This window comes from Schistocerca piceifrons, chromosome 1 (assembly GCF_021461385.2).
Source record: "Schistocerca piceifrons isolate TAMUIC-IGC-003096 chromosome 1, iqSchPice1.1, whole genome shotgun sequence".
Classification (NCBI taxonomy): domain Eukaryota; kingdom Metazoa; phylum Arthropoda; class Insecta; order Orthoptera; family Acrididae; genus Schistocerca; species Schistocerca piceifrons.
The window spans coordinates 127,782,126-127,806,731 of NC_060138.1; the positions used below are offsets into that span (position 1 = coordinate 127,782,126).

The 24,606-nt window shown below is 39.9% G+C and overlaps 1 protein-coding gene across 1 annotated transcript in view; it reads left to right on the top strand.

Annotated features, from left to right (window-relative positions):
• The window catches only part of LOC124789499 (GTPase Era, mitochondrial), a 41,575-nt gene extending 33,321 nt beyond the window's left edge, over nucleotides 1–8,254 (top strand). The window contains exon 6 of the mRNA XM_047256885.1: nucleotides 8,054–8,254. Coding sequence (XP_047112841.1) covers nucleotides 8,054–8,229 — 176 coding nt within the window. The 3' untranslated portion in view covers nucleotides 8,230–8,254. The remainder of the gene's footprint in view (nucleotides 1–8,053) is intronic.
• The last annotated feature ends 16,352 nt before the right edge of the window (nucleotides 8,255–24,606 follow it).

The following is a 24,606-nucleotide window of genomic DNA, read 5'->3' on the forward strand; positions in this document are numbered from 1 at the left end:
TGAAACATATCAGAAAACTGTAATATATAATACAGATTTCACTTAAGAGCCATAATATTTGGGATTAGTATTTATTCCTTAGATCCTTGTGAAGTTGTGCTCAAAGATGCGGGACATTTCAAAATCTTTTATGTGCAAGTGTGAAATATAATTCCTAGCCAGGCATCATCAAATACCTACACTGATTATATTATTGCACTTAAGATGTGCAGAAGTAAAATATTACATTGCACTCACATTGTGCAATATTAAAAGGAAAAGCCGTCATCAATCCAGTGGTTGGCTTGAACGCCACAGCAAGGGGACGTACTGTGTAATGTAGACTCCAAACCACATTGAAACTCTGCAGTTTTCACATTAACAAATATCACCAGTGGTGAAAGAAGTGATAAGTGAACAACTAAATCTGAGACCTTTGACTCTGTTATCTGGCACTTTATCACTGAGCCACCACACCACATTGATAAGATATCCATCAGTTTGCTTTGCTGAAAAACAAGTCATTAGAGTTGATAAATTTGATGATTAGTAAGACCTTCAGGATTCTCTTAAACTGTACTTTATTAGTTGTTAAACTGTTTATGGTTGATATAAAATTAGCAAAATGTTTGTTCCTTGATTACAGAAATTTTTTTTGACCAAAGTAACTGCTTTTATGCGCAGTGTTCTCCTTCCTATTATTGTCAGTTGGTTGAAGAAATGTGTATGCAAGGGTGTACTTAAACGCCTTCAATTTTTTATGTGAAAGCTCATAAAGCTTTTCAAATAAAACAAACTTTATTAACATTCTATATCTTCATTCTCCATGTCTGCATGTTTATTTCTCAACATAATTGCTATGGTCACAGACACATGTCTTCCAACAAGGGACCAGTTTGTTGATACCATTGTTGTAGAATGTTTGGCTTTGTTGATGGAGCCACAAGCTCACACCTGCTTGCACCACTTCATTAGTGTCAAAGTGAAGTCCTCAAAAGTGTTCTTTAAGTTTTGGAAACAGACAAAAATTGGATGGGGCCAAGTCAAGACTGTATGGAAGATGATTGATGACAGTGAACCCAAGGCGTTAGATTGTTGCATATGTTGCAGCGCTCATATATGTGGTTTGACATTGTGTTGAAGGAGAGTGTGCTCCATGTGTGGACAAACTCTTCAAATTTGTGCGTTCAGTTTTATGAAGGTCTCACAGTACCTTGCAGAGTTTATGGTGGTGTCCTTAGGCACACATTCCAAATACACCATACCTTATACCTGAACACTGTGGACATGACTTTGCCTGCTGATGGCTTGGTAATGAACCTTTTTGCACTGGTGATCCTTTGTGGAAGAACTCCATTGATGCTCTGTTGATTTTGAGGTTAAAATAGTGGACCTAGCTTTCATCACCTGTCTCTGTGTTTTTAAGGAGTCCATCATCCTCATGCTTAAAATGCAAAAGAATTTGTTGACAGATGTCCAATCTCCCCTGTTTCAGATCAGGGGTGAGCATTTGAGATATCCACCATGCACACAGTTTTCTGTACTGCAGTTCTGCAACAATAGCCTGTACACACTCTTGTGATATGCCACACTTACCTGAGAGCTGTGCCTGTGTTATCTGATGATTTTCTTTGATGTGTTCATCAATTCCTTTTCTGATCAGTCTTATCGATTACTGTAGGTGGTCATCCACTCCATGTTCTGTCTCACATTGAGCTTGGCACCACTATTTCCTTCATTATGAGCATAAAGAACCCAACATCACACATTACTCATGTCAGTATAATCATTACTCATGTCAGTATAATCATCACCATGCACACACACTCATTCTTCTATGGATTTTAATTGGAGGCAGATTTCCTGTGGATAGAAATTTGATTACAGCATATTGCTTCTCAAGCGTAGACATAGTTAAGTTACACACAGCCAGGTTACGTGCTACAATTCAGAGCCCTCTAATGGCAAAAGGTTGCACCTTGGGTGAGCAAAGCGAAAGAAGCAACCAAGTAATATGTCTGATATGTAACACCTCAACTGATATTACTAACAGAGTAAAAAATTCAGAAGCATTGCTTTGCAGTAAACTCTCCTGTTACTTACCACAGAGTTCACCAAGGAATAAGTGTACAGATATATTCTTTAAATGTGTTTATGTGAGACATTACTGGATCCAATCCACAAAGAATTTGTACTACTTGCTTTTGGATTCAGAACACTTATCTTGACTTGAGGAGTTCTCCCAAATGATATACCATTTGATATGGAATAAAAGGGAGCAAAGTACACCAGGTTTGCAGTTGTTTTATATAATTTATAATATGTTAACATTAGTGCATCAGCAATTTATGATGTTTCTTTGCGCATTTTCTTGTACAAAAACTTTACTCAAGCATATGTTATCCAGGTGAGAAGTCTTCCAGTGATTAATGACTGATTACATATATAGCTTAAGGACAGTTCTTAATTAACATTGTTGATATTTAATCATAACCACTAGAATGCTTAAATTTATATTGGATATTATTTGTTCTGGTTAAGTGATTGTCATATCCCTCTTACTAAAGTTATTTGTAAAGGCTGGTGTCAGAAGTCTGTTATATGGTATTTCAATCATTGAAATGGTAGCAGGCATAGTTACTGAATACAAATAATCTTGGTGAATATTGTATGGACTCCGAAAAGCCCAGCTCACTTCATAAAGAAAACATGCTGTGAGATGTGTCAATTGACATTAATTAATTTAGGGACGAATGGGAAAATGAAAAGTTATGAATTTGAGGTGCATAAGTTAATGAGTTACTACAGAACTGGAGAGAACAGTCAGCAGCCAGATGTCATCAAGACGTGGTTTTTCTGCCCAAAAGTTTTACTGAGCAATCTCTAACCCAGTGTGCTGCTGCCAAATCCAGCACTTCGGCTATTCTGCCTTGGCATGCACCGGTAGAAATTTGGTAAATTCTCAGATGAAACTGGGACTGATTGTACCTCACCACTGGTTTGCATTAAGCGTTCAGACAATCACTGTAAATGGAGTGGAGACTTCCAGTTTGTCTCAAAGAATTGAAGATACAGGGTCTCCCAAACCTTTTGTGTCAAAATTATACAGACAGTAGAGGCACTGAGTACTGTGACATGTGGAACTCATTAATTTCCTGTGTCAGAGAAGACAATTTAGCATACTCTACCATATGTAGAATGAATAATTAGTTTTTTATATTAACAATAGTTGTTGTTATATGTTGTAAGTGTTTTAAAGCTCTCAGTAACTGCCAAAGTTGTAATTGTTGTCATTGCCTGTCTCAATTCATGCACTGCGATGATGCATAAAATTTAGCTTTATTTTCTCAGATGATTAGGGCACCCGACTTGGATTATGGAACAGTGAGGTTCAAATTTCAACCATCCATCCATATCTAGATGGTCCATTGTTTCCTCAAATAAAGTAGAATTTTTGCATATTTTCTGTGAAAAAGATGTTAGCAGATTCTCTTCCCATTCTTATTCTATTTGAGTGTGTTCGTCATCTTTAATGATCTCAACATTATAGGACATTAACACTAATATTGTATTCCCTCCTTCCATTGTCACAGTGCAGTTAAAGAGATGGGAAATTGGGGTCTCATTTCCAACAATAACAACAATAGTGTGTCTTTTTCTGGGAGGTGCTGGATCCTTGTTTGTCTGAAATTCTTGACACTGCATCTGATAAGTTAGGATCAAAACAGCATGTCACAGCATCGTTATTGTAGTGCAAAGAACATGCTTATTTTCTGCAGTGTGATCCCATGAGATGTCAGTCCTCTTTTCATAAACAGACCTTGCTAGAGATAACTGATATCTACATGGAATACATGCAACTGGTGTTTTCTTCATCACACACAGAGCATGCGATACTACCGTAGAAAATAATGTGATGAGAGTTCACAGTTGGAACTTACAAAATTATTTGAGCAAGTCTTTCCTCTCAAATGTTTCTCTAGCTCTTATTTTGTTCCCATTCTGAACGACTGGTTTTAAGAGAAGAATGATGTAGCCTGGTGATCCACACGTAAGGAACTTGTTAAAAATTTAAACACACATTATTAATGTTCCACAAAAATATTATGTTGGATATACTTCCTGCCTGAAGTGAGTTGACACAGAATATTATTTCATATGACTCACATGAAAAGTAAACAAGTGTCATTTTGCTGCAGGTTCTAAATGTCAGCTATATTGGAATGGTAAGGCAGCTGCATTCATGTTCTGGAGGAAACTGTGAATGGGTACCTTCCATGTGAACTCATTATCAACCTACAGCCCAGTCTCCTCTCCTCTGCTTTATTCATCGTGTAATATTTACAAGAGTGGGGCCAATGAGATATACAGGCACTGTGGCATGCACCACAGCAGTGACGCTAAAGTTCTTGCAAGTCTCAGCGACTGTCTTTAGTGGGGAGAGAGTGACACTTTCACCCCAATCTAATACTTCATAGGTGCATGTTTAAATACAGTCAAGCTCAGCACATGACAAAATTAGGATATTAGTGGGTTACTTTTCATTCATGTACTGATTTCCCACCTGACCTCAGATGTAGCCAGGTATTTGTGATGTATGTGGGGCAAGGCAATTAGTGTGTCACAAGTTCATTGCAGGGCCTGTATTTCTTGTGAGCCCCTATAAAAGAGCTGGTAGCCTCCACAAACAGAATAGTGCAAGAAAATGACTGACACCCTATTAGCTGTGAACCATGAACCAGAAAATTGTTTGCTGTATTATTCCGTTGCTGACATTAATCTGTAGCAGTTATGCTGTCATCATTGCCAGACCAAACTGCTTTTTAAAGTTATATGCTAAAGCTGCAGCATGTTATTAATGTTGATGCAACTGTAAAGAACATCCCATGTCACAGCATCCCAGTTTGATGTGCCCGATTTCCTGTTTATATTTCCACTGTTAATTTTGTTGTTTTCTAGTGTAATTGACACTGTGATATCATGAACTAGCAAAATACTCCAAGACGTGAACACCAGTAAAAATTGTAAATACACTATGTGATCAAAAGTATCCGGACACCTGGCTGAAAATAACAAGTTCGTGGCGCCCTCCATCGGTAATGCTGGAATTTAATATGGTGTTGGCCCACCCTTAGCCTTGATGACAGCTTCCATTCTCACAGGCATATGTTCAATCAGGTGCTGGAAGCTTCCTTGGGGAATGGCAGCCCATTCTTCACAGAGTGCTGCACTGAGGAGAGGTATCGATGTCAGTTGTAAAGCCTGGCGTGAAGTCTGTGTTTCAAAACATCCCAAAGATGTTCTATAGGATTCAGGTCGGGACTCTGTGCAGGCTGGTCCATTACAGGGATGAGGGATGTTATTGTCATGTAACCACTCCACCACAGGCTGTGCATTGTAAACAGGTGTTCGATTGTATTGAAAAATGCAATTGCCATCCCCGAATTGCTCTTCAACGGTGGGAAGTAAGAAGGTGCTTAAAACATCAGTGCCATGCTAAACGACAAGGGGTGCAAGCCCCCTCCAAGAAAAACGCGACCACACCATAACACCACCACCTCTGAATTTTACTGTTGGCACTACACACGCTGGCAGATGACGTTCATCGGGCTTTCGCCATACACACACCCTGCCATCAGATCGCCACATTGTGTACCATGATTCGTCACTCCACACAACATTTCTCCACAGATCAGTTGTCCAATGTTTATGCTCCTTACACCAAGCGAGGCATCATTTGGCATTTACCGGCGTGAGATGTGGCTTATGAGCAACCGCTCGACCATGAAATCAGAGTTTTCTCGACTGTCATAGTACCTGCAGTGGATCCTGATGCAGTTTGGAATTCCTGTGTGATGGTCTGGATAGATGTCTGCCTATTACACATTACGAGCCTCTTCAACTGTCGGCGGTCTCTGTCAGTCAACAGACGAGGTCGACCTGTATGCTTTTATGCTGTATGTGTCCCTTCATGTTTCCACTACACTATCACATTGGAAACAGTGAATCTAGGGATGTTTAGGAGTGTGGCAATCTCACATACAGATGTATGACACCAGTGACACCCAATCACCTGACCACATTCGAAGTCCGTGAGTTCTGCGGAATGCCCCATTCTGCTCTCTCACTATGTATACTGACTACTGAGGTCACTGATATAGAGGATAGGCCTGTAAACAAGATGGAAACGATTTCTAAACTTTCAGTGTCCTTCCTGAGAGATAATAGACCAGCAATACACACAGGTTAATAAATCAACAAAAATAATCAAGTTTTGAACATATAATTTAAGCAGATAGATAAGAGTGTCACCAAGCAGTGGCAGGAGAACACACTTATAAAAAGTATTTAAGTTTGCAAGCTTTTAGAGCCAGTGGCTCCTTCTTCTGCCAGAAGGGTTGAAGGGGAAGAATAGGGTTGAAGGTAAGAGACTGGTGAGGTTTAGGAAAAGGGGTAGACTTCAGAAAAGTCACGCAGAACCCTGTGTCAGGGGATGGGGGGCTTACCAGTCTCTGTCAGAAGGAGTAGGTGCTAGGAACTAGGAGACAGAGACGGAATGGGATGGGTTAATGGAAAGGAGGGTGATGGGTGGAAAGAAGAGGCAGTAAGGAAACCGGATAGGAATGTGGCACTGCTGAGCCTGACCTCGCAGAGGGAGGGCAGGTTACATGTGGTGTTTGATTTAAGTGGATTAGTGGGTTGGATGGAAATGCAGAAGAGAGGAAAAGAGCAACTGAGGAGTGAACAGTGTGTGTGTAGAGTAATGGAGAATGAATAGAAATGGAAGTGCATGTGACACAAGAGATCTCAAAGATCGAGGCCAGGAGGTTTGTGGGATCAGTGGATGAGTTCTGTGTTTCCATCTAGCACTTAAGCAGTTCAGAGAAGCTGTTTCTTTTTTTTTGGGGGGGGGGGGAGGGGGGGGGGGAGGGAGGACCAGATGGTACAGGTTGTGAAGCAGCCATTAAAGTCAACCAGACTTATATTTTGCACATTGACATGCTCTGCTGCTAGTCAGTCAGCTATGTTAGTGGCCACAGTTTGTTTAGCCATTCATTCAAGTGGTCAGTTGTTTGTTGGTTACACCCACATAAAAGACAGTGAAGAAGTTGCAGCAGTGTTCACATACATCAGTGCGCCTCTCACAGAGTATCGTACTGTATGCCTATAACAGGACAGGAATAGGATATGCTGGGTGAGTACATAGAACAACTCTTGCTCTGTAGTCTGCTTCAGGAGTATGTCCCATATCAAAATATAATAAAATGATTGATTCCATTTTCTTAATATTGAAATAATTAAGTCACTATATTTTGAATTTCAAAATAAATTAATCCAACACCTACTAAACATTTCTTATTTGGTATAAGTTTTCCTTATGCAACATCCAACCTGAAACTATAAAACTGTTTTGTGAATTTTATGAACAGTAATGCATTCATGTGACAGAAAAGAATGTGTGCTACTAAGAAACTATTTGTAGTGCCATATCAGAGTTTTTTAATCTTGAACTGTGTCCTTATGATTTCATCAAAGTTGATCAATTTAGTGGCAGCGGACAATCAGTTTACTGAGGACAAGCAGTATACTGCAGACTTGTTCTTGCACCCTGACAGAAGACAAACTGACAGTGCTCCAGCTCAGCATTAACAAAGTAAAAACTACTCACAGAAATGGCTAATCAGTGGAAGGAGTGAATGCAGAACTATATAATCACAGATTGAATGCTGCTTTGAAGTCAGGTACTACCGCTAACTGAATATATTCAGTAAATGCAGAAATTTGAAATATCTGTATCATTTCTTTTCTGTCAGATCTTGTACAGAAGATTAGTCAGTAGAGCCCAAGGATATGTCTACTGCAACTGACGTGATTGATTTTGATGAGGTGTGTAACAGCACAAGGAGACATTTCAAGTTTGGAAAACATTTAAGCACTAATGCACTATTAGAAATAGTTCATTAATAATGTGAGCACTCTTATTTCTTTTGCAGTAGAAGTAGTGTACCTATTAGTTAAGTGATAACTCAGGCAATCACAACAATGTACAGAATAACTACTTTCTGTGTTTTAGATTTGATAACAGCAGTAGTGGGAGTATATTGCCCAACCGCTCGAATTCAGAAGCTTGTTATTGGAACTAAAGGAAGAAAAATCCAGATGGTCGCAAGGGAAGCAGAAGTGGACTTGAGAAATGCATTTCATCGAAGTTTTCACCTTAAAATTGCTGTATCGTCTCCAAAGAAATAAATGTATTGTTTTGTTTACAAAACTTTGTCCTCTATTGCATTGATTTAATTTGCGACAACTGTAGCTGTAAAGTGAGGAAGGAGAAACTAGAATAATTTGTAAAACCAAATAAGTTTCTGTTCCCAGTCATCCCTCAGGCCTACCACTAAAATATTTTTCAGTAGCTACTCTGAGAAAATTTTCATTAGACAAGTATTGTTATTGTGGACTGTCTCTTGCTAAGCAGTGGTGCAAAATATGATGCAAAACCATATTTAGGTTGTAATTTCAAGAACTCCCTCATAGAAGGTTGTATATCACAATTTCATAGTTTTTCAGGAAGTAAAAATAATTGTTGGTTTCCATTGGTAATATATATTTGTATATTTTATTTAGTATATTTTATTATGTATGATCAGGTGATATAGTATGTGTTATAGAACAGCAACAAGTTTTAGTGTACTTTACAATATTTAGAAAGTTATCTTAATTTTTATGTAGCTTTCCATATACAGGATGACAGTTACTGAACTATATGCAATAAAATCGGGATAATTTGTGAATGGCTTGCATTAGGACATTCAAACTGCATGGTTGTCCACAGGGCATGATGGGTATTAGTATGTGCTGTATGGTTTGGTTGAGTGACGAAGCCCACTTTTATTTGGATTGGTTTGTCAGTAAGCAAAATTGGCAGATGGGGTGGACTGAGAATCTGCGTTTCACTATCGAGAAGTTTCTTCACCCTCAAGGAGTGACCGTGTGATGTGCAATGTCCAGTCATGGAATAGTCGGTGCAATATTCCTTGATGGCACGGTGACTACTGATCGGAAAGATGTGCTTCATGCAAGATAGAGCAGGAGAGTGTTTGATGTCCTGGAGGAGCACTATGGGGACCGCGTTCTGGCTCTGGGGTACCTAGAGGCCACTGGTATGGGCATCGATTGGCTGCCATATTCTCTGAATCTGATCACATGCATTTCCTTTTTGTGGGACTGTATTAAAGACAAGGTGTACAGCAATAACCCCAAAACCATTGCTGAGCTGAAAACAGGCATTCAGGAAGTCATGGATAGCATCAATATTCCAACACTTCTCTGGTACCGCGCACCACGGAATTTGAATCCGCGCCAGACGTCATGGACGTTGAAGACCCATAGAGGTCTCTGCACCATTGCGCCATAAGCAGTGGCAGCACGCGCCTCCTGGCCCGCTTTTAGTATGAGGGCGCCACAGGGGAACACGTGGTCCCAGCGGTCAATAGCGGCACCCCCAATAGCATACTTAAGCGCCGGCCTCTCACTCAGCCAGTCAGTCTAAACTCGCTTACGTCGGTTTACACCTCGCTTTGCGCTAGACTGCTTACTCCCTGGTTTGTGTACGAGTGGATGTGTTTGTTTCCTTGTGACTTTGTTGTTCAGTCTGGTTGTATCCGTTCTGTCCTTCGTTGGTCATGTCCATCCTCTTCCGTTGTGTTGTTATTCGCAGGCCTCTTCGCGGGTCCCGCCGCGTTTTCCATCATTGCTACCCTGCGACCATCCTGGTTGCAGTTACAACAACTTCACCGGGTAATGAGAATTTCACTGTTCATCTGCACCACATCATCGCCAATGATGGCAGGCATATTGAACATGTCATAACCTAAATCCAAGTATCTGCAGTGATGTTTACATGTTGAATAAAGTTTGTGCACCCTGTAGTTTGTAACTAATTTATGTTTTTTTTTATGAAGTTCAGTAATTGTCACCCTGTTGTGACTCTCTGGCTTTCCCAGTGGATATGTTCTAAATAGTCTTCAGGTGGTTGAACCTCGCTGGTGGCTAGGTACATACACACCAGCAAGGTTCAACCACCTGAAGATGTTGGCCATTTGCTCCGAGGAAATAATGTGGAATTTACACATCATCTGGCAGCAACCCTGTGAAGACTATTCACAATTTTCACCCTGTAAGAATGTTGTATAGCTTGTAAAAGTACTTTATGGAATAACGTTGCATATCAAAAAATATGATTTTCTCTTACAGTGGCAAAAATAATGGAAATTAGTGACAGAATATTTTATCTTAAATATTGAAATAATACAATTATTTATTTAATTAATCCCCAAGGAAAAAAACATATACCAGAAACAGTAACAAAGAAAAAGTTAAACACAGGACAAATAAATTGAACTGTTATCTGCTGGAGGAAGATGCTCTGTATGCAACAGAAGAATTTAGGATCGATGGGAGACATTGAAAAAGTTCAAAGAAGGGCAACTTGTTTTGTATTAGCTTGAAATAGGGAGGAGAATGTCACGGGTATGATAGGCGAGTAGGGATGGCAATCATTAAAACAAAAGCATTTTTTGTTGTGATAAGATCTTTTAATGAAATTTCAATCTCTAATGTTCTTCGTATGGAAAATATTTTGTTGGCACCCATATACATAGGGAGAAATGGCCATTGTAATAAAATAGGAGATATTTGAGCTTGCACAGGAAGATTTGAATGTTCATTTCTCCTATGCGCTGTTAGGTACTGAAACAGTAGAGAACTAATGTGAAATTGGTTCAATGAACCTTCTGGAAGGCACTTACGAGAGAATTGCAGAGTAGTTATACAGGTGTAGGAAACATCATAACAAGTATAGATGTGTTAACTAGAGGTTGATCATTCTCTTTTGTTTTTAGCAGAGAGTGACATATCCAGAAATGAATGACATTATGACTAAGATGTGGGTACACTGAATTTGGGTTATCTGGATTGATATTCAACTATGTAACTAGAAATTTTCAAGTTTGGGTCACACTTCCAGTTCCTTCAAGAAAGTTGTTCTGGATCATTTCCTTTCTAATGAAAGGTGTACTTAAACAAGCATCAGATATTACTTACCTCCATTCATAGGTAATCATGACATCAATTACTCTTCTTTTTTGGACTAATGCAAAACTGCTGCCCAAGGGCAAAAACTGTGTTTCAAAACAATAAAAATTTGCTGTACCATTGTAAAATACCCTGCCAAAGCAAGGTAGTTGTACAAAAGTGTCATTGTCCTTTGGTGCTTTGCTCAAACCAATAGCCAGACCAAACAAATTATGCTAGCACGCAGTTTTTACATTATAATGTTACACAGCACTCTTGCACTTGCCACATTTAATGTAGTTTTTTCATGCATGTCTCTATCAACTGTGCAAGTATAAGATTTTCCACTGTTCATCTTATTTTCTTGACATTCTGTTTCCAGTTTGATCATTTTCCTTTCATTTCTATTCTTTTATTTAACTATACAATATCCTTTGGAGTGAAACTTACTTCAGCTACGTGCACTTTTTTCATTGATATACAATGTTCTTCCAGGATGGCCAACTTTACAACTACAAATAGTTCAACTTGTAAACAGAAAGACATCTGTTGCCATGATAGCATGTCTCGTGTGATGTACCTATTTATCCCAGTGAAAACTCTGTATTGCCAAAAATGTGATATACAATTTTGTTTGAGGGAGACCTTCATTTATGAACTTCCGTTATTAGCAAACTAGATGTAACAAGATGTGCTTGAAAGTGAACAAAAGCTCAGCTCTGTGGAAAAAATGTTTACTTCATAAAATGTAAAGCAGTCGTCAACTGGAAGGTTGTGTTGTACACCTGCAGTGCTTTACTAGGCATGGTTCTATTGGGTGTGATAATCCCTTGCCATCCCTCAATCTTGGAACTAACATCCCCAGCCAGGAGGCTCAGAACCATGATGCAATCTGGCATTTTCCCCATTAACAACCCTATGACATGAAATGAACTGGTTTATGAAAGCCTTCTTCTGAAATGCAATGAGAACACCTATTTGAAAAGGAAGAGATGATCAGAAGAATCATTTAATACTCATGATTGCATTTACATGCATTTTCTATGCCGAATAAAATTGAACTTAACAAAACTACATGAAGAAAGATCATCTTGAAATACACACACACACACACACACACACACACACACACACACACACACACACACGTGAAAAAAAAGTAAAACGGCTGGAAGAGGGGAGGGGAGCAACAAAATTACATGTCACAGATCAAGAGTGTGTGTTGTTATTTCAGTGATTACAAAATCAAGTCAAATTTGCAAAGAACTTGACACTATGAGCCCACTTATTGGTACGATGTTGCACCCCCTCTGGCCTGGATGCATGTGCTGATTCTTTTAGAGAAGGTAACTGAAGGGCCATTGTATCCTCTTCTCAGGCAGTATGGCGTGCAACTGTTGTAACTGGTCCTTGATATTATGGATGCTGGCACTGGTATGGAGTTAGTGTCCAAGATGCCCCACACATATTCTATCAGGGGCAGGTCTGGGGATATTCCTGGCTACGGGAGTAGTTCAGTATCACACACAAAGTTCGTAGAGACTCGGAGTCCATTATTTCTTGGATGACAGGTGCAGATGTGAATGGGTTATGGCGTGCTTTGTTCACAGTATGGCGGTCTTGCTGTGTGGTGGTCAGACATGTGCTCAACCAGTACCTTGGCCATGAGTTGCCTGCCCCCATGTTTCCCTTAAGTCCAACACTGGGCCACTCTCACATCCAAATGCTCCATGAATCTAGATATTGCACATTTTGACCATCTGGCCAAACAGTGACATGCAGTAAGGTCTCTTTCAAACTCTGTCATCTACTCATAATGCTGTCACACATGAAATGTGGCAATTGTTTACAACATACCATAGAGGTGCAGGGGTCTATCAAGCTACGAAACAACCTCAAAAGCCAGTTAACACTAGAATGTCCAGTTGCAAAGGACGAGAAGCCGCACAATTGTATCATGGGAAATATCCCAATAGAAAGGTGGTGTGCCACACATTATTCGCCACCCTGCATCATCAGTTGTGTGAAACTGGCTTGTTCCATGCGCACAAGATGGATGCTGGTCACCAACGAACAACATGGAAAACTGCGGCAGAAGAAAGTGTTCTTGAAAGGGTGCAGCGTATGCCGTCAACAAGTACACGAAGTGTACCCTGTGCAACTGATACCCCCAATCCTCCATCTGGCACACTGTACATGACAAAGGACTGCATTTTTTCAATTACAACATGTCCAGGCACTGCAACTGAGGGATTTCAAAAAGCACGTGGGATTTGCGTGGTGGTTTCTGCAGGAATCCGCTGCAGATTGAAGCTTCACAGTGAGTGTCCTCTTTGCTGATGAGTCTGTGTTCTCACTCAAGGGTGTGATGAATGTTCACAACATGTATATGTAGGTGGATGTGAAGCCACATGCTGAATGTATACATGCCTCACAATGCAAATTTAACTGAATGTGTAGGCTGGCATCATTGATGCTGTTTAACTGGCCTGTACATTCTCCTGGACTGACTTGATGGTCATACGTATCTCGTATTTCTGCGAGAGGTTCTGCTGGACATGCTGAATGATGTTCCCATGCCTATTCATCATCACATTCCATTTCAACGTGACGAAGCCTGCAAGCATTTCAGCAGACAAGTGAAGACACATCTACAGGCAACCTTCCCCAGCCTATGGATTGGCTGCGGTGGACCAGTTGCCTGGCCACAAGATCCCCCATTCAGTCCCTAACCATTTTTTTCCTTTGGGGATATCTGAACGTCCTTTTGTATGAAACAGCTGTTACATCACCAGAGGACCTAGTGGGCAGAATTATTGCAGCAGCAGGATATCTTCGAGATACACCAGGTAACTCTGAGAGAGTGCAGCATCAATGTCAGGCGTATCTTGATGCATCTGGACAAAACTTTGTGCATCTCTTGTAGTGGGCATCCATTTGTAACACATGACTAAATAACTGCAATGCTATTTAGTAGTGCCATATGGCCTTTGTAACCATCAGTTCTTATGTAATTACTTATCCTTGTTGTATGCCTCATGTGCTGTATCAGTTTGTAAACATGTTTTTAATCACCGTGTGTATACTGTGTTTATACATCAGCAAAAATCCAGTACTTGAGACCTTATTTGTCAGGTTTGTTGGGTATGAATATAGTGAACTGCATCTTTTTTTACTCGGTAACAGTTGCTCATCTGTGGTTGTATTTTCTACAGGGGGATAAGAAAGAACGTAGTTTTCTATGAACTTTATCTAAATTTCAGATATGGGAGTGAATTGTTGGCTAGAGTGTATTCAGTTTGGATTAATTTTGTACTGAAATGGAGAAACCTGAGAAGCTCCTGAAATCTCTCTTTGCCATAATATCTTTGATGACTGTAGATCCCCAAGTATGGAGCTGAGCATATATGATGGTAATCAGGTTTTCCAGTTCCTCAAGAGACATAGTCCAATCACTTTTAGGACTTTTTCGGAATTTTAATCTGTGTATTTCTTCATGAGCCATAACAACATTTCATGAGAAATAAAATGGAAAGCACTCATGACAGAGTCGTCTACTTGTTGATAAGCATAAGTAGCAGGACCTCTCTACTTTAGAATGTTCACAACCAACCTTCTTCCAGAAGGTGAAAGACTGGCAATCCCCCAGTCAGTTCCATCTCTATAGATCCTGCTCATGTGTATGCTGCTCGGTACCATCAAAGGTGCCATCCCTATAAGAATACCTTTTGTCACTTGGAACAATATCTTAGGAAACTGGTAATGTTCATGCACAAGTAATGAACAGAAGTTGTTCAAGCACTAGACATACTCCATAAACTGAGGTCGCTTTGCTTGAAGCTGTTCACCAATCACCTCAGCAAAGTACCTGTGATATTGCAAGGCCATTCCAGGTATCTCAAAGACTCATTGAAATGTTGTATGGTGAAGAACTGCGTCCGTATCAATATACATTAACTCAACACCATCTGCGTTGAGTAAGGTTTTGTGGATGGCTTTTGCACCAAGTGGAAGATAACAAACATTTTATAAATAATGTGAAATGGACTGATGAACCTAGCTTCACATGTGAAGGTATTTTCAACCTCCAGAACAGCTATTATTGATCAGAACACAACCCATATGTCACCAATGAACACGGCTTTCAGGCACACTTTGGCATAAACCTGTGGGTTGGAATCATGGTAGGAGTGTTTTTGGGCTATTACCTATTGCTAGACAAGTTGAATGTATCCCTGTATCATACATTGTTTGTAGTACTTTGCCTGGCACATTAGAAAACGTTCCACCTGGTGTTCAGTGACAGCTATAGTTTCATTATGATGGTGCACTGTACACTTTGGAATGAATGTGTGTAACTGATTAAATGAAGCATTCCTAGGGAAATTGATTGTTGTGGAGGTTCAATGTTCTGGCATCGACCATAATCCCCTAGATTTTTATTTGTGGGGACACTTAAAGAAACATGTTTATAGTACTCCATCCATGAAGGTACATGACGTAATAGTTTGCAAGCATGCTGCTTCGGCAACGGTGGATGGAGGTGTGCTGTGTGAAGTCAAAGAAAGTATGATTCTGTGAGTGGTGAAGTATTTTCAAATGCAAAGTGGTCACTTCGAACATCATCTCTAAAGTGAATGTTGCTTGTATATGTACATCTACGTCTCCATCTAAATCTCTTCTCTGCAAACCACCATGAAGTGCATGGCAGGGGATACATCCGATTGTACCAGTTATTAAGAGTTTCTTCCTGTTTCATTCATGTATGGAGTGCAGGAAGAATGACTGTTTGAATGCCTCTGTGCATGCAGTAATTATTCCAATGTTATTATCATGATCCCTATGTAAGTGATATGTATGGGGTTGTAGTATATTCCAAGAGTTATTCTTTATTCTTGAAACTTTGTTAATAGACTTTCCCAGGATAGTTTACATCTGCTTTCAAGAGTCTTCCACTTCTGATCCTGTAACAAACAAACCTGAGACCATTTGCACTGACCTTCTCTGTATCAATTCAATATCTCCGTTAGTCCTATCTGGCACAGGTCCCACACACTTCAGCAATGTTCTAGGACCAGTTTCACAACTGATTTGTAAGCAATCTTCTTAGTAGACTGATTGCACTTACCCTGGTGTTCTACCAATAAATGGTAAGCTGTCACCTGCTTTACCAATGACTGAGCCTACATGATCATTCCATTTCATATCCCTACAAAGTGTTACACCCAGCTAATTATACGAGTTGTCCAATTACCACAGTAATTCACTCATATTATACTCATAGGATACCGTATTTTTTTGTTTTGAGGAGTGCGCAGTTTTACATTTCTGAACATTTAAAGCAAGCTGGCAATCTTTACACCACTTTGAAATCTTATTGAGATCTGACTGAATATTTATGCAGCTTCTGTCAGACAGTACTTCATTACAGATAGCTGAATCATCTGCAAAAAGCCTGAGGTTACTATTAATATTGCCTGCAAGGTCATTGATATGCAACAAGAACAGCAAGGGTCCCAGCACACTTCCCTGAGTCCCACATGAATTTCTACATCTCACGATGACTCTCCATCCAAGATAACATGCTGCATGCTCCCTACCAAAAAGTCCTCAGTCCAGTCACAAACGTATGTCATGTGAGAAAATTGCAAGTTCACTTTCACATGATCGATGTTTTTAGCATCCATGCTGGTTGCCACTGAGGCAGTCCTTCTGTTCAAGATATTTCATTCCGTTTGAGCTCAGAATACATTCTAAGATTCTTCAACAAATAGATGTCGAGGATATTGGACAGTGGTTTTGTGGACCACTTCTACTACCCTTTTTGTATACTGTGTAACTTGTGCTCATTTCCAAGAACTGAGCATGTTTTTTTGTTTGATGGATCTACAATAGTTAGAGTAGGCGCTAAATCAGCCACAAATTCAGTACTTAATCCGACAGGGATTTCATTGGACCCCGGAGCTTTATTCAGTTTTGATGATTTCAGCTGTTCCTCAACACCACTGACACTAATACTTATTTCATTCATATTTTCAGTGGTGTGAGGATTAAATTGGTGCAATTCTCCTGGATTTTCCTTTGTAAAGGAATATTTGAGAATGGAGGTAAGCATTTCAGCTTTTGCTTTATGACCCTGAATTTCAGTTCCCATCTCATTCGCTAGGGACTGGACACTAACTTCGGTGCCACTAACAGCCTTTACAAATGACCAGAATTTCTTTGGGTTTTGTGAAATGTCATTTGACAGTATTCTGCTATGGTAGTCACTGAAGGTGACTACTCTCTTGACAGCCAAACATATTTTATTCAGGATCTATATCCACAGCCTTACACTTTGTTTTAAACCTATTATGCAGTGACTGTATACCATGGAGTTTCCATCGCCTTATTAACTATTCTACTGGGTACATATCTATCCAGTGCATGGTCAACTATTCTTTTAAACTTGAGCCATAGTTCCTCTACGTGCTCCTGCCCTGTGCTGAAAGTATCAAGTTCTTCATTGAGACACAACGTGGACATAAAGATGTCAGGACCATTTGTTGCCATTAGATCCAATATATTTCCATCATGAGTGGGATCCCTAACTATCTGTTCTAGCTAGCTTTCAGAGAAGGCATTTAGTAATTTATCACAGGATGTCATTTCATGCCTACCACTAAGAAAACTGTAATTTTCCCAATTAATTGTTGGATAATTAAAGTCTCCACCACTGATTACAGTACGATTGTGGAACTTACATACAAGTGAACTGAGATTTTCTCTAAAGTTTTTGGTTACATCAGGAATTGAGATTGGTGGGTGACAGAATGATCCAATTATCATTTTATGCCCACCTTTGATACTGAGTCTTGTCCATACAATCCCACATGCAGCCTCAATTTCTACCTCGGTGGATTTTAGTTTCTTGTCTGTTGCGGCAAATACCACCTCCATTTCCCATTTGCCTATCCCTTCTGCATATGCTTAAATTTTCCGCAAAAATCTCACTGCTATCAATTTCAGGTGTCAACCAGCTTCATGTACCTTGTGTTATGTGAGCTTCACTGCTTTTTAGGAGCGCTTCAAACTCTGGCACTTTGTTGCAGATGCTTCGGCAGTTAACCATTAGGATTTTAATACTCTCACCTGGTGGGAGGCATTTCTTTCAATCTTACGCTGGTACTGCTGGGTTTCCTACAGCTATCGTTTCCTGGATTGGATGAAGAGTCACCAAATCTAAAAAATCTCATATATACATACCAGCTCTGTGAAGATAAGCCTCAGTAGAGGCAATTATTGTGCATAGCATAATGTGCAGTTAGTGTGGCCTGCGAGTTGTGTTTTTTGTGCCTCATTGGATGCAGACGATGTTACTGTACCCATTATTATTTTCTATGAGCTGTATTTGTGCTGTAGATGAAATAAAGTGATCATTGCGACTATAAGAATTTCATGTAATGTCTTAATGTTTGAATGAAAGTAATAGTAACAGAAAGAAATACACAAGATACTGCATTGTGGAAGTGTGAATTGGATACCATTTGATGCTTTACCGGAAAAAAAGAGTATGGCGTGAATACGATCGAACACTGGCAGGTCTGCGCATCTTACCCCATGGCAATGCCTTGTCTCCCTGATGTAATGGGACAGCTCCGAGACAGTGCAGAGTTCATGCTACCTGTTCTTAGCCATGCTGCACACAGTTACAGCGCTGCCAGGGCCTTTTAAATCGCATTTTTATTAAACCTGCTGGCGGGACTAGATTTTTCTTGATACGCTTTTATCTTGAATTGGGATGAGGAATCGTAGGTCGACCACCAAGTGCGTCATTTTTCTTCACCATGTATTCTAACCTCATAAAGTTTAGTTTACGATTAAGAGAGGGAAACACAGGCGCCGACTCCATGGGGCCTGAGGGGAGCCGAGCCCTCAAAAATTCGTTTGAAGGGCGGAGCCTCCCCCCCCCCCAATAATTTAAGAAAATCATTAGTTATACAGGGTGATTCAAAAAGAATACCACAACTTTAAAAATGTGTATTTAATGAAAGAAACATAATATAACCTTCTGTTATACATCATTACAAAGAGTATTTAAAAAGGTTTTCTTTCACTCAAAAACAAGTTCAGAGATGTTCAATATGGCCCCCTCCAGACACACGAGCAAATCAACCCGATACTCCAACTCGTTCCACACTCTCTGTAGCATATCAGGCGTAACAGTTTGGATAGCTGCTGTTATTTATCGTTTCAAATCATCAATGGTGGTTGGGAGAGGTGGCCGAAACACCATATCCTTAACATACCCCCATAAGAAAAAATCGCAGGGGGTAAGATCAGGGCTTCTTGGAGGCCAGTGATGAAGTGCTCTGTCACGGGCTGCCTGGCGGCCGATCCATCGCCTCGGGTAGTTGACGTTCAGGTAGTTACGGACAGATAAATGCCAATGTGGTGGCGCTCCATCCTGCTGAAATATGAATTGTTGTGCTTCTTGTTCGAGCTGAGGGAACAGCCAATTCTCTAACATCTCCAGATACTGTAGTCCAGTTACAGTAGCACCTTCGAAGAAAAAGGGACCAAAAACTTTATTGGCTGAAATGGCGAACAAATGTACAACTAAATGAAACTTTATAGCTCCCTTAATTCGCCGACAGATAGTGCTTAGCTCTGCCTTTTGTCGTTGCAGAGTTTTAAATTCCTAAAGTTGTGGTATTCTTTTTGAATCACCCTGTATTATGGCTTTGTAAAATCACAAAATTATGTTGGAATTTTTTATTTTCCTTGTTTGACGATACTTACCTTTTAAAATACATTCAATAATGAGTTAAAACAAATAATTATTACGGTAGTAAGCAGGTTATCAGAAAACGAGTGGTGTGAATCGTGATAGTGTTACGGCGCTGCGGACACACTTATAATTTGTCACGGTGCGCGACCCTTCGGGTAAAGTCTGCCGCCAGCGGGCCACTGTGTAGTGGACTATTTTATATGACTATATTTTATTCCTTTACTTTATTCTCTTAGTATATTGTGAATCAAGTTTGCAACGGATAAATTTGTTACCAAAAAGGCGCGCTTGGAAGTTGATACCGCAAGTCAACCTCCAACAATTATTGTGTCGTCTTCAGGCGAGAACCGTTCACAGCCGAAACCTGGACAATCCGGTAAGGGAACATCATTTCAGAAGTCTTGGTTGATCAAATATACATGACTAGAATATGAATCATCTACCGATTTTTTTTTTTTTTTTTTTTTGCAAAACCTGCAAAGAGGCAGATGCTAAAAATCTATTACAATCTTCTTCAAAAAAAGAAGATGCATTTACTTTCATAGGGTTTTCTAACTGGAAAAAGGCTTAGGAAAAATTCCGTCTTCGTGAAAATACGTTTGCATATAAAGAAACTAAATTCTATCACTTACCGAAGTGTGGCCTCCCAATTGAACGAACAGTTAGTGATATGAAGAAAGGTCGTTTAGCTCTTGAGACAATTTTTACTACCGAGCAATTTCTATGCCGACAAGGACTGGCTATTAGAGGGCACGAAGATGTAAACTCAATTTTTTTTAATTTTTGGAACTCCGAAAGAATGACATACCTGTGTTTAGAGACTGGTTAGGGCGTTCGGGGTATAAGTGGACGTCCCACGATATTCAAAACGAGATCATTGATCTACCAGGAAGTCTGTGTTGAGAAAGGTATTGGCTTCAATCAAGAAGACTGACATTTTTCTATTATGGTTGACGAAACAAGTGATTCTTCGATTCATTTTGTATTCGTTCTGTCGACGATTCCTTAATCATCAACGAAGATTATATTGGCTTATACGAGACCCCCAACATTGAATCACAAACTCTGTTTAGTATTTTAAAAGACGTTTTAGCTTGTCTTGATTTGTCAATGGATAACTTAAGAGGATTTGGCAGTTGCAGACAGTCTCCGCTATCTTACGTCTATGAGGGATATTATGGCTTTAGCCAAGGACTTAAGGGAATCCAACAAAAGGATGGGACTTTTCAGAAGCATACGCTGTGAGAGTGCCAACAACCAAGCTGGTCTACTACCCCCTTTGCCCGACTCGATGGACTATGTGAGCTTCTAGTTTCTTGAGAATATTTAAAAACTTTGAAGAACTTCTAGGGTTTTTTGAAACATTTTCTGCAGGGGACCACACAGAAGCAGGTTATGAATGTGCAGGCTACCTTGAGTCAATGTTACAATTCAAGACTTATTTCTTTTGATGTCTTTATTGCCATGCAATGAACCCAGTAGAGAATGTCAATGAAAAAATTCAATGCCCTCATCTAACTGTTGCTGATCTGGAAAAAATATATGAGGGCTTGATTTATATATTGAATGGAAGGCGTGATAGTTTTGAACACTTTTGGGAATTGTGTTTAAAAGAAAAACCTTCATAAGTTGATGATCCTTCGCTTCCTCAGAATCGAAGTATACCAAAGAAGTACGAAAACAACGAAACCAGCTTACCACACACTTTCAAAACCCCAAAAGAATATTACAAAGCTGTTTACATTGAAGTTTGTGAAACGGTGCAATCTTGCATTACTAAGCGGTTTGCTTCAACTGGACTCACACTGGTCATTGCAGTTGAACAAGAGTGCTTACTTTTAGTAAACAGAGGTGAAACAAATTTTTAAAAATTAAATGATTTTTTTCAAAAAATGACTTAGACATTAAGAGACTGCACTTACATTTGAATATGTTAGCTGATATCGCTAATAAAAAACAACTGGTCTTAAAAAACATGTGTGATGTAAGAAAGTACATTATACAAGAGTCTGCAGTTGGAGATATGTTATGTGAAATAGTGAAGTGCATGAAGCATCTCCAAGTAGTTCCAATCACGACTGGAACAGCAGAAACGTCATTTAGCGCCCTTTGAGGTCTGAAGTCATATCTCCGATCAACAATGGGACAGAAGCGATTGAACAACTTAGTTGTTCTTCATTCGCACCAAGATGTTTTGGATGGATTGGATATCCGACCAGTCATCAAAGACTTCACATTCAGTTATCCAGTCAGACGGTCGACATTTGCACATTTCTAAAGACACTCTAGCCCTAATAATGTCATTTAAAGCAATATTAAAAAGCTTTATAAAATAGAGAATTAAATACCCCTACATAACGTTAAATTTTCAGTTTCGAAATATTAGTAGTAGTTTAGTATTGTATTACTATAGTACTGTATTAGTTATTTTCAAATACTCAAATATTTTTAAGGTGTAAAACGCAATTGAAACCCGCTATTTACATGCTTTTTGACTGAATGTATTAGGCGTACTGTATTAACTTTATTAACTGTTTTAAACCAAAAACTGAGATATTGTTTTTATTTAGCACTTTCGCTGCGGCTGACGCTTATAAGCGTCGCAACAAGCCATGAGCCAGTGCAGCTGACGCTTATAAGCGTCCGCGCTCACTATCGGATTACTCAGTCTAGTTGCAGTGTCTAAGCTAGCATCATAGCGTGTAAACTTTTGTTTTCTGTGATCAGTTATCGAATGTATATTGTTCGTAATGGCGGCTAATGAACGTTTGAATGACGCCTGTGTGACCCGTATAGGTGTCAGACAGCAAACAGACTTTAAAACAAGACCACAATACAGTCGAAGCTTATTTGAAGTAATGCATCTAAGGTGTCATCATTAAGTCGGTGTATAACATGACCCTACAGATCTTACAAGGTCTTTACGTCAGCCTGTAACTCAGGTGTGCTTAGGAGCGTCGGTTACGAGCGGTACCTGCACTTTCGGAGTGTTACCGGCCCGCACTCGCAGGTTGCCGGGCCGCACTGGAGAGTTGCGCGCCTGCACCGATGCCGCAGCGAAAGTGTTAATGACCTGAGCCGCATTCAAACTAAACTTAAATTACCTATTTCACGCCGGCCGCGGTGGCCGTGCGGTTCTGGCGCTGCAGTCCGGAACCGCGAGGCTGCTACGGTCGCAGGTTCGAATCCTGCCTCGGGCATGGGTGTGTGTGATGTCCTTAAGTTAGTTAGGTTTAAGTAGTTCTAAGTTCTAGGGGATTTATGACCTAAGATGTTGAGTCCCATGGTGCTCAGAGCCATTTGAACCATTTTTGAACTTATTTCACTTTTAGTCAAAGTGCTATTACTGTGCGACAGCAATATTTTATGTTTTATTCTTTTAATGATAGTTTAGGATTTATTTAAATATAATTTCAGTCTTTTCGGAGATAATATATTCACTGCTCTGTAATAGTCTATAAGCAAGGTTATTATTGTAAATTAAATTAGCTTTTTACGAAAATACCGTGCGTGTTTATGTTTTGTTTCTTTTTTCAAAGCCAAAAAATGTGGCAGGCTGGTTGAGTTTCCCAGAGTGTCGAGTTATCGAGAGTCCAGTTTTCGGGGTTCTAATGTTGGTCATATGACTCTAAAATGCTTAAAAAACTTTAAAACTCACTATTTTTCAAGTAAAATTTAGACAATTTCCCGGGGGAAGACCCCCAGTATGGACAACCCCCCCCCCCCTCCCCGCGGGCCACCAATATTTTTTATAAGTCGGCGCCCCTGGAGGGAATCAAATTCTTTATTTTCAATATGATGAAATCGGCAGACGATCCTGGAGCACCATGAGGGAGTGGTACAATGCTACTACTGTTTACAATATATGTAAATGATCTAGTACATGCATAGCCTTCCTCTGGTGACCTGCTACTTAATTATTAATATTAAAATTAAGCTAGCGGGACGCCTCTCACCTCATGCGACAACAGCTCTCATAGCGCATAAAGCCGAAACTATAGGGTCCGTGTCAACAGTTTTGCGGCAACGCTCCGATATGAATGGCACTCCTCCCAACACACCGCGCCAGCGAATAATGCCTCAAAACACACATTTTTGAGTGTACATCCATTTAATTCCCACCCCGTCTTCAGGTGCTCAACAGCTGTCCTGAAAACGTCCGTTGCAGAATTCTGCAAATCCAATAGTGAAGAAACAACATTCAAGCCATGTAAATAAATGTAAACATCTGAAGACGGAATACCAAATATCTTCAAATGTCATCATGGGAAATAGACGGCTATAAACAATTGGCTGCAGCTAATTCATTATAAATTACTTTCAATTTCAACTGTTGTAGAGTCAAAATAATTCCACTCTCTCTCTCTCTCTCTCTCTCTCTCTCGCTCTCGCTCTCGCCCTCCCTCCCTCCCTCTCAACAACCGTGAATATTGTGTATAGTCCGGGACCCTTACCAAGTAGGATTAAAACCAGAGAGAAAGAAAATCCAACGAACATGCATTGCGGACGTGCACAATAAACACCAGTGACAAACGGAAGGTTAGTGGTCTACTGTTGAAACATCTAGACTGTACACTCGTAGAAGATTCGGGCAATATACAATAAGGTGACAAAAGTCATAGGATACAACGAAAGTGTTGCTGGTGCATGATTTTGTGCGCGAACCAACCTCTCGATTATGTCCTGTAAGTGTTCGATGGCATTCGTGTCGGGCGATAAGGGTGTCCAAATTGTTCGCTCGAATTGACCGGGATGTTTTTCAAACCAGTAGCGAATAATTGTGG